The sequence below is a fragment of the Rhinopithecus bieti genome, unplaced genomic scaffold (assembly GCF_001698545.2).
Source record: "Rhinopithecus bieti isolate Rb0 unplaced genomic scaffold, ASM169854v2 scaffold_2554, whole genome shotgun sequence".
In the NCBI taxonomy this organism is placed as follows: Eukaryota; Metazoa; Chordata; class Mammalia; order Primates; family Cercopithecidae; genus Rhinopithecus; species Rhinopithecus bieti.
Window position 1 is genome coordinate 3,020,034 of NW_016804196.1, and position 10,810 is coordinate 3,030,843.

Here is a 10,810-nt window from a genome sequence, read left to right on the forward strand (position 1 = left end):
CGCCTGTTGCTGGTGGGGCGGCGGCGGGGGCGGGTATGCCGGGCGGCGGCGGGGGGCCCTCAGCGGCGCTGCGCGAGCAGGAGCGGGTATACGAGTGGTTTGGGCTGGTGCTGGGCTCGGCGCAGCGCCTGGAGTTCATGTGCGGACTGCTGGACCTGTGCAACCCGCTGGAGCTGCGCTTCCTCGGCTCGTGCCTGGAAGACCTGGCGCGCAAGGACTACCACTACCTGCGCGACTCGGAGGCCAAGGCCAACGGCCTCTCGGACCCGGGGCCGCTGGCCGACTTCCGAGAGCCCGCGGTGCGCTCGCGCCTCATCGTCTACCTGGCGCTGCTGGGCTCGGAGAACCGGGAGGCCGCTGGCCGCCTGCACCGCCTGCTACCCCAGGTGGACTCGGTGCTCAAAAGCCTGCGCGCGGCCCGGGGCGAGGGCTCGCGGGGCGGCGCGGAGGATGAGCGCGGCGAGGACGGCGACGGCGAGCAGGACGCCGAGAAGGACGGCTTGGGCCCGGAAGGCGGCATTGCGGAGCCCCGGGCCGGCGGCGGGCTCGGCTCCAGGGCCCAGGAGGAACTGCTGCTGCTCTTCACCATGGCCTCGCTGCACCCGGCTTTCTCCTTTCACCAGCGGGTCACCCTGAGGGAACATTTGGAGAGGCTCCGCGCCGCGCTCCGCGGGGGCCCCGAGGACGCGGAGTTGGAGGTGGAGCCGTGCAAGTTTGCCGGCCCCAGGGCCCAGGTAAGGCGCACGGAGCTTCCCTGGACTCGCGGTGCGACCAATGCCCCGCCGGCCTGCCTGGCCTCGCTCTCGGACGCCCCTTGCCCGAGCCCCAGCCCGGCGCAGAGCCTGGCGCAGGTGGCTCGGAATCCCCACCCGGCAGCTCCCAGTGCCAGAGGGCTGGGCTTCGTCTCGCTGGGCCGCTCCGTTCCACTCCCCCACCCCACCCCACACCCCGGCAGACACAGCCACCCGCCATCACAGAATGCTCTAGAAGTCTCTTCCGTGCCACGGTGTTGCCACGGAAGACGTGGAGCTTCCCGCCCGGGGCCCTTCTCGGAGGAAGAGTGTCGGGACGTTTTTGGCTCTGAGCATCTCAGCGCTCGGTGCGGGAGCTGCGGGGCGTTGGAGGAACCTGTGCGAGGGCCAGCCGCAGTGAGCCCCCCGGGCAGCGCCGTCCTTCCCCGCCTGCCTGGCCGGGGCTCCGCCTCCCGTTTCGGGGCTCTGCCTGGCCCTCGGCTGGGTGTCCTGAAGGTGCGCTCCCGGCGAGCCGCCCTTGTCTTTGGCACAGAGGGACTTTTTTTGCCCAGTGTGTGCCTGAGTTAAAAGGGGTCGTACGGGTCCTTGTGGCTCCTGCTCTGAGGGCTTGTGTTCCCAGCAGACATCTGACGTAGAGACCTGCAAATGGATCTGAGATGAGTAGTAAGGCAGGTTGTCCGGGTGGAGAAACATCTCTTAGCGCGGCCTGGGATGCTCTTTCCCTCCGGCAGACTTGCTTTCTCACGGGCTTGATTCCTGCGTGCAGATTGGGGTTCCGGGATATTTGTTGGGCGTTTACGATAGGCGTTAATGTTGCCCAAAAGAACTACTTAAACACCGAAATGTAGTAGACGAGAATCCAAATGAGCCACTTGTCGGAAACATTAAAGATGAGATTTTATTACAGCCATGAAAGCAATTTAATGATAATTAGGGTCCAGTAAAGTCTTTGAGGAGGACCTTTCCATGGGAAGCGGGGGGAGGAGTAGGTTTCAGTAAGTGGGAGACTGTAAAGTGAGATTGTGGGGTCACAGGCTTTTGAGAGGTGTTGATTTGGATGCCATGTTTTTCAGCTTAGGTGATCTCTAGGAGATACTGGAAAAGGGGATTTTCTCCTCTCCTTGCTTGAACGTTAATTCAGTCTATATATCTGCTGTCATTTAGTACCTAGAACTAAAATCGGGCATGGTATTTTACTAGTGGCTTTGTGGGCTCAGTACCCGTGGAATCAATGGATTTGGGGCTGGAAGGAATTAGAGATAATCTAGCCTGAACCCCTCTTTTTTAAAACGAGACTTGTGTGAGGTAACTGACTCATGTTTTGGGACGTATTTTATCAAACTCAGATGTAATGCTAGTGCCCAGCGTTATCTCGGTGAGTTTGAAATTTTGTCATCTTCCAGTGCCTGTTTACTACTAGCATGCAGTGCGTGTTCTGATGGTAAAAGCCTCTTCCATCCTTCAGCCTACTCGTTAATTTCCCAAAAGTCCTATATGCCGCACAGCCATTAAATTTAGAGACCAAAACATGAATTCAGGAACAATGCTCATTTCAAATGTTACTGTAATAACATACAATATTGTAAAGATGGCCTTAAATTGCAGGCCTAAAGAAAATGTCCCACAGTGGAACCTTTTCTGTCATGCCATTCATACTATTCCAACAAGGGTACTGATTTCTGATGCAACTGCTGGAAGTCTTTTTTTCTTTCCCTTTTCTTTCTTTAAATTTTGCTTTTAATGAGCGTGTTGGAGGGCAAGTAGAGGAAGGGGAGGGATGCGTGCAGACCAGGGTAATGTGATTTTATGTTGACCGCAGTGCGTGACCTTTTTTCTGTACCCAGTGAGTGCTGGGAGGGATGGACAAAGTGAAGTTGGGCATTCTGCCATTAACCTCAGCACATCACTGCTCAGGACGTGTCCTGTGCTGTGGCCATCAACTGAAGTGGGGGAATAAATCTTAGGGGCCGCGTACTACAGGTGACACTAGGCTATTTCTAGACGCTTGGTGGTGTGGTGAACTTATCCAGCAGTTGTTTAGGGTTACCGTAACACATCATTCGCATCTCATTAAGTTGTTACGACCCCGCATTTTCTGCTGCTTAGAGTGACCGCCGAGTCCCAGCTGTGGCTTGTTCAGGCCTTGAGGACCTTTTATCTGATGATGTTGCTCCCAGGCAGTCACTCCAGAGGCCGCTGATGCACGGGTGGGCTGAGTTAAGCCCTCATTCGCGGCAATCCTGTCCAGCTGTTCTCGGCCTCCCGCCGCCGGGAGGGCGGGCGCACCTCTCCGTCGGCAGGGAGGAGCCCGAAGCTCGCGCGCCCCTCGCGTGGAGACGCCGCGGCCCGCCGGAGGGGCCCGGAGGTCATGCGACGCCCGGGGCTAGCGCACGGCGGTGTGGGGCCCGGGCCGCGGTACTCCTCCCCGCCCCCGCCCTGCAAGATGGCGGCCGCGCGCAGCCCATGTGACCGGCGCACCGGCCCCGCCCCCGGCGCCCTCTTGGCCTCTTCCCGCGGAGGCCAAGTCTTGGGCTAGCGCCGAGGACTTCCAGCGGGAGTCGAGAACCACGTGGATGCTGCGCTCGGCAGTGCTGGGCCGTGGCGATAACCCTGGTAAAGGGAAATTAGTGTGGCAGCATTTCCCCCCCCCCCCCGAAAGTAACCTTTTAGACACAAGTATGCCACTTTAATTGGGAGTCATTCTTTTTCTTAACTACTAAGATCTTTGGTGTGCCAAACGACGTATTTTCAGCCTTACTATTGGTTAACATAAAGTTAGTGTCCTTTTAATTCTTTTTTATTAAAGTAATAGTATACTGGCCCAGAATAGTGCCCCTGGCTCACAAGACTTACTTGTATCCAGTACTGAATCAGCTTGTCTATTAAAAAATTTAAAAACTAATTACATTTACAGATAGAACATGTCTTTAATGCCAATTTTATTTACATGCTTTGAAGTTGACTGGACCCAACAACTGTTAGTGACATGCCATGGTTACAGTGTTAATAGTTGAGGTATCAGGTCCACAGGTTGCCGGTAGAATATACTTTTTAGGTTACGTTGGAAATACAGGAAAACTCAACAAAGATGTTTTTACTTTTAAGAGTAACATTTCCAGAGTTTTTCTTTGTTATTTGGATTACTTTATAGTAAATGTTACATTGGATTACAACTTAAATGTCAGTATTCTTTTTAGGAGACTTGTACATAAATCTCACGCTCTTAACACAACTGTGGTGGACTGCCAGTAACTTGTACAAAATTCAACAAATAGTCCAGGGAGCAGTAGTGAAGTCACACTCATTAATAGTGTCCTAGGAACTCTGTGTGATTGCTACAATCCTGTGTTACGAAGTTACAGACTGATTATATAGCATAGCTGAAAACGCTTGGTTTTTAAAATGGGTGTGTTCCTGTTATTAGGAAGCCAAACTATAAATTGTGTGTTAGCAACAAAAAAAGCATACGTATTTTAAAAGGTACTAGTTTTGTTGCTGTTTCATTGAAAAGACAGGAAGCAAGACAGGCAAGCAATGTTTGCATACTTAAAGACATTCTTTAACTGTTGAGGAAAATGGGTATTCTTATTTTGGAGGTTTAGCCCCCAACTAGCGACACAAAGGTATAAGAAGCATAAAACGTGTAGACGATCATAGTAGTGGTTATTGATTAATACGGTATGGCGATTCTCTGGAGATGGTGTCATCAAGATCTTCAGAGCTTAATTGCTTGGCTAATAGTACTAATATTTGAATGAAAGATAAAAATGTAAACTTTCGATACTAAGGCACAAAATCATCCTGTGTTTTCACGTTATTTGAACTCACAAAACATATTTGAGTTCATCATTTGAATCCACAAAAATTAAGTAGCCATGGGTCTTTCACTTACTAAAAGTGGTGCATTTAGTTAAAAAGAAAACCTTGTGGCCGGGCGCGGTGGCTGACTCCTGTAATTCTAGCACTTTGGGAGGGCGAGGCGGGCGGATCACAAGTTCAGGAGTTTGAGACCATCCTGGCCAATATGGTGAAACCCCGTCTCTACTAAGAAAAATACAAAAAATATTAGCCGGCCGTGGTGGCATGTGCCTGTAGTCTCAGCTACTTGGGATGCTGAGGCAGGAGAAACGCTTGAACCCGCTTGAACCCGAGAGGCGGAGGTTGCAGTGAGCCGAGATGGCGCCACTGCACTCCAGCCTGGGCGACAGAGTGAGACTTTGTCTCAAAAAAAAAAAAAAAAGAAAGAAAGAAAACCTTGCAAAATTGTTACTTTTTCATTGAGTAGTTTAGTTAGCTAAATTGTACTTGATAGAGCAAGTGCTTTGATTAACTTTGCAATATAGGAAACATATTGGAAGAAAACTCTTAAAAGAATTTTAACGTAATCGATGCTACTTAAAGATAACTTGAATGTGGATGTGGCCGCCAGAATCCTAGTGAGAGAGTAACTGAAAATGAGAGGGAAAAGGTTGATTGTCAGAATTTCAGTTATTATAGGAGGCACTAAAAAAGATGATTTTTTGGCCAGGCACAGTGGCTCACACCTGTAATTCCAGCACTTTGGAAGGCCGAGGCGGGTGGATAGCCTGAGGTCAGGAGTTCGAGACCATCCTGACCAACAAGGTGAAACCCTATCTCTACTAAAAATATAAAAATTAGCTGGGCGTGGTGGCAGGTGCCTGTAGTGCCAGCTACACGGGAGGCTGAGACAGGAGAACTGCTTGAACCTGGGAAGCGGAGGTTGTAGTGAGCCGAGATCATGCCAGTGCACTCCAGCCTGGGTGACAGAGTGAGATTCTTGTCTCAAAAAAAAAGAAAAAAGGGCCGGGCGCAGTGGCTCAAGCCTGTAATCCCAGCACTTTGGGAGGCTGAGACGGGCGGATCATGAGGTCAGAGATCGAGGAAACCATCCTGGCTAACACGGTAACCCCATCTCTTACTAAAAAATACAAAAAACTAGCCGGGCGAGGTGGCGGGCCGCCGGTAGTCCCCAGCTACTCAGAAGGCTGAGGCAGGAGATGGCGGTAAACCCGGGAGAGCGGAGCTTGCAGTGGCTGAGATCTGCCACTGCACTCCAGCCCAGGGGGGCAACAGAGTCGAGAACTCCGTCTCCAAAAAAAAAAAAAAAAAAAAAGAAAAGAAATGCTCTTTTAAAATGACCAGTTCTAATGTTTATTGGTAATATTACTAAATACCTTTACTTAACTCACTGGCCCCTGCTGCTGGGTTATTTGATATTTTAAAGTGAATAGTGTTGTGGGGAAGGGGTGCTGCCTGAGTCTCCCCTCCCGCCACTCTGGGAGTGTTAGGATTCAGTGAAGGCATCCTCCTTACTTGTAGAGTAGTATCTGGTTCATGGTCTTCAATAAATGTTAGCAGTTGCAGGTGAAAGCTCAGCCTTGTGTAGATGGTGGTGGTAGAGAAGTGGGCACAGCGTCTCACATACTGAGAGTGGGGGCCAGAAACAGCTGTGTCTTTCATGGGAAATTTTAGGTTGGTTTGGCTACAGCAAAGAATAAAAGCAGTTCAGTTATAAAAGTCATTTGGAAGAGGCTTTTTAGAATATATTAGAGTTAAATAGTGATTATTTTAGTAGGAAATAATTATTAAAATCCTGAGTTCCTTCCCAGTTACATTTTTCTATACAGTCATTTTCCAGGTAAGGAGAACTCAGAAAAAGTCTCATGTATACCATGGTGGGAGGCGGGAGCGGGTGCTGGATGTGGAGAGGAAGTACATTCTTTTTCTCAAGTGGACTAAAATATGTCTGTGTGATTTATTTATACATACCCATGGTGTCTACATCCGGGGATTCAACCAACTATGGATCAAAAATATTAGGGAAAAAATTACATGTGTACTGAACACGTACAGACTTTTTTTCGTGTAATCCAAAACAATACAGTATAACAGCTATTCACACAGCATTTATGTTGTGTTAGATATAAGTAATCCGGAGCTATTTAGAGTATACAGAAAGATGTACATAGGTTATATGCAAATACTAGGCCATTTTATTTCCAGACTGGAGCACTTTTGAATTTTGGTATTGGGAGGTTCTGGTACCAATTCCTCATGGGTATTGGGGGATAACTGTACATGTACTGTACATACATGTTGCCTTAATTTTTTTTGTGTGGCGAGGGGGTCAGGAAGAGTGTCGTAGAGGCTATTAGAAGACCTTGAAGAATGATAGCCATGTTTAGTAGAGCCCAAGACTTGGAGGCTTATGTTTCAACTCTGCCACCAGCTCTGTAATAGTTGTCAGCCAGGCCACTTAAATCCCGAGTCTTACCTGTAAAATGGGGATAATTTACAATGTTATCTGTAAAATGGGGATAATAACTTTTGAGGTTTTGGTGATTGTATTAATTCGCAAAATAATTCGCATGCTGTCTTGAACATGCATCCTTTCTTGAGATTAGCGCTCAGTGCATATTTTCCACTAACACAACCTGCAGTGTTTTCAGGAATATGTTTTCTTTTTTTTTTAACCTAATAAAAATCCTTATAGTGGAGTATTTTATATATTCTCTATTACCATCCCTGTGAATAGATTGATGTTAGCGAAGGCCGGGCAATTGGAAAGGTGGTATTTGAGACACATTTATTTGGAGCAGTTGTTTTATTTTTGTTAGTACTTGTAACGATGTAGTATTCTACAGATAAACCCAAAGGAAGGAATTCCGTGCATCACAGAACGTTAAAATAGATACTTTCCTTGTATTGGATTTGGGGATGGGGATGGAGAAAATGCATGTTTTAGATTCAGATGATGATTCTTATGCAGCTGTAATCTACTTAAATCCTTATCCTGTTTTCATATTTAGCTAGAAAACTATTCTATAACTTAAAGCTGTTTTACAGTTTTGTTAAGTTACATGATTCTTTGTTCGGAGCACAGACTAGAATCCATGGAATAATTAATAACTTTTTTTTTACCTTTTTTATAAAAGCTGTTAAATTGGCCAATTTTAACTTATATAGTATTTTCTCTTGAGAAATGTTAAGCTAATTTTATTTATTTATTTTTTTAAAGGGAAGCAAAAAGGCCTGTACTCTCTCAAGGCAGACTGGACTTACTTCATTGACTGTTTTTCGTTATGGAGGACTGTGTGTAACAGTACTTCTTTTACTTACAAAGAATTATTTGTCACAAAAGCCTCATTCATCCACTGACATTTTGGGGTTCTTTTCTCTGTAAACAGTCAATCTAGAAGGGAAGGGCCTGATCGGGTGTTTATGTTACAGGTGTAGCCTGGCTGGGCCGGGGGCACTTGGCTTCCTTCTGTTCTTCCTATGCTCTCGGGAACATTTGACCTTTAGTTCCTTTCTAAATGCTCATTAGAAGTGTTCTGTGCTCATTCAAGAAGTCGTTTATTTGAGGTCAGATTTATATTTTGAAAAGTTAATTTTGGCAAATTATTTAGTCTTCCCAGACTCCAGATTGTCCAGTACAAAGTAGGGATATCATTGTTACCTGTTTCATATAATTGTTGTGAGGATGAATGTGTTAATGTAAATGAAAATGCTTGGTAAACAGGAGTGAGATATATGTATTATTCATAGAGTGATTAGCACAATTTGGTTGCAGTGGATGAGTAGAAAAATAAGACATTAGGTGAGGTGTGGTGGCTCACGCCTGTAATCTCAACACTTTGGGAGGCCGAGGCAGAGGGATCGCTTGAGCCCAAGAGTTTGAAGCCAACCCTGACAACTTAGTGAGACCCCCATCTCTACAAAAAGTAAAAAGAAAAAAAAAATTAGTTGGGTGTGGTGTTGTGTACCTGTAGTCCCAACTACTCAGGAGGCTCCAACTACTCAGGAGGCTGAGGTGGGAGGATCACTTGAGCCTAGGAGGTCAAGGCTGCAGTGAGCTGTGGTGGTTCCACTGCACTTTAGCCTGAGCAACAGAGTCAGACGCTGTCTCAAGAAGAAGGAGAGAAGAAAGTGGAAAAGAAAGACATTTGAAGAGATAGTAGGGTTAGGTTATAGAGGGCCTCGAAGGTCGTGTTAAAAGAATAGGTTGTCAGTGGGTTGCAGTGGGAGCCAGTTGAAGGGGTGTGTGTGTGTGTGTGCGCGCGCGTGCACGTGCATACCCGTGCGTGCCCTTTGGTGTATATCTCATTGAATGTCAACTGTCACTCTAACGTGAATCTGTATGAAAAGAACACATGATTGATTTTTTAAAAATCTTCGAGACTCAGTCAGTTCTCTCAATGGTACCATTATGTTTCTAGTCACTCTGAACTGTTTGATGACCTTAATCGTCTTCTCCCATCACATCCTGAATGGACACTTTCCTCATCCTTGCCTGACACCATTCTCTCTTGGGACTTTATGCCGAGACTTTTTTTTTTTTTTTTTTTAAATACTTTAAGTTCTAGGGTACATGTGCATGACGTGCAGGTTTGTTACATATGTATACATGTGCCATGTTGGTGTGTTGCACCCATTAACTTGTCATTTACATTAAGTGTATCTCCTAATGCTATCCCTCCCCTGTCTTCCCACCCCATGACAGGCCCCAGTGTGTGATGTTCACCTTCCTGTGTCCAAGTGTTCTCATTGTTCAGTTCCTACCTATGAGTGAGAACATATGCCGAGACTTTTATAGTAGCCTCCTGATTCCCCTGCTTTTTAGCCTTCCCACCTCTAATCTTTTGGATACTACTGCCAGATACACTTTTCTAAGGCAATACTTAATCATACTACGTTTTCTTTCAGTGACTGATAGACCCTGACCTCTAATAAATCTTCAGACTCAAAATCTCCTCTTCCCACTCTTTTTTCATATATCCTCCCTTTCATTCCAGGCTGGGCTCATGCCATTGTCTCTTGTATGGTGTTTTCTGAAATTGTCCCTATGGCAGTTTTAAAAGATTATTTGCTGCCGCTGAATTTTAGATGCACATATATCATTGTAATTTTGGTACTTCTGTGATTCTTTGTCTTTTTAACATTTAAGATTGACCTCTCAGGCCAGGTGTGGTGGCTCATACCTGTAATCCCAGCACTGTGGGAGGCTGAGGTGGGTGAATCGCTTGAGCCCAGGAGTTCAAGACCAGCCTGGGCATCTCTACAGAAAAATAACAAAAATTAGCCAGGTGTCGTGGTGCATGTCTGTAGTCCCAGCTACTCAGGAGGCTGAGACAGGAGGATCACTTGAGCCCAGGAGGATTGCTTGAGCCCTGGAGGCAGAGGCTGCAGTGAGCTGAGATCATGCCACTGCACTCCAGCCTGGGTACTAGAGTGAGACCCTGTCTTAAAAATCAGTAAATAAATAAAATAAATTTGACCTTTCACACTAGAATTTTAAGTTCCCCAAAGGCTCAGGCATTGTGCCTCTTTTTTTTTTTTTTTTGGTCAGCATTGTGTATGTTATAATTGCTCAGTCATAATTTCCTGTGTTTGGACTTGGAAAATACATAGCTTTGCAAAATACTAGGCTGGGTGCGGTGGCTCATGCCTGTAATCCCAGCACTTTGAGAGGCCGAGGCGGGTGGATCACTTGAGGTCAGGAGTTCGAGACCAGCCTGGCAAATATAGTGAAACCCGTCTCCACTAAAAATACAAAAATTAGCCGGGCATGTAGTGGGCGCCTGTAATCCCAGTTACTCCTGAGGCTGAGGCAGCAGAATCGTTTGAATCCGGGAGGCAGACATTGCAGTGAGCTGAGATTGTGCCACTACACTCCAGCCAGGGTGATACAGCGAGATGAAGAAAAATACCAATATGATACACTGCTTTAAGGTTAAGTATATTGAGGCTGGACACAGTGGCTAAAGCCTATAAACCCCGCACTTTGGGAGGGCGAGGCGGGTGGATCACCTGAGGTCAGGAGTTCGAGACCAGCCTGACCAACGTGGTGAAACCCTGTCTCTGATTTTAAAAAATACAAAAATTAGCCGGGCGTGGTGGCGCATGCCTATAATTCCAGTTACTCCAGAGGCCGAGGCAGGAGTATTGCTTGAACCCAGGAGGCAGAGGTTGCAGTGAGCCGAGATGGTGTCATTGCACTCCAGCCTGGGCAACAAGAGCAAAACTCTGCCTCAAAA

General features: G+C 46.9%; 1 protein-coding gene across 5 annotated transcripts in view; it reads left to right on the plus strand.

Moving 5' to 3' along the window:
- The first annotated feature begins 6 nt into the window (after positions 1-6).
- ZCCHC2 (zinc finger CCHC-type containing 2) overlaps positions 7-10,810 on the plus strand; it is a 66,985-nt gene continuing 56,181 nt past the window's right edge. For 3 of the 5 annotated variants that reach the window (XR_001884517.1, XR_001884518.1, XM_017867149.1), the window contains exon 1: positions 13-734. Coding sequence is in view for 2 of the 5 variants with exons in the window: in XM_017867149.1 (XP_017722638.1) it covers positions 36-734 (699 nt within the window). In the remaining 3 variants the exon portion in view is untranslated. Of the gene's footprint in view, positions 735-10,810 lie in introns of all 5 variants that reach the window. The other 2 variants (XR_001884516.1, XM_017867148.1) reach the window with 1 other exon arrangement.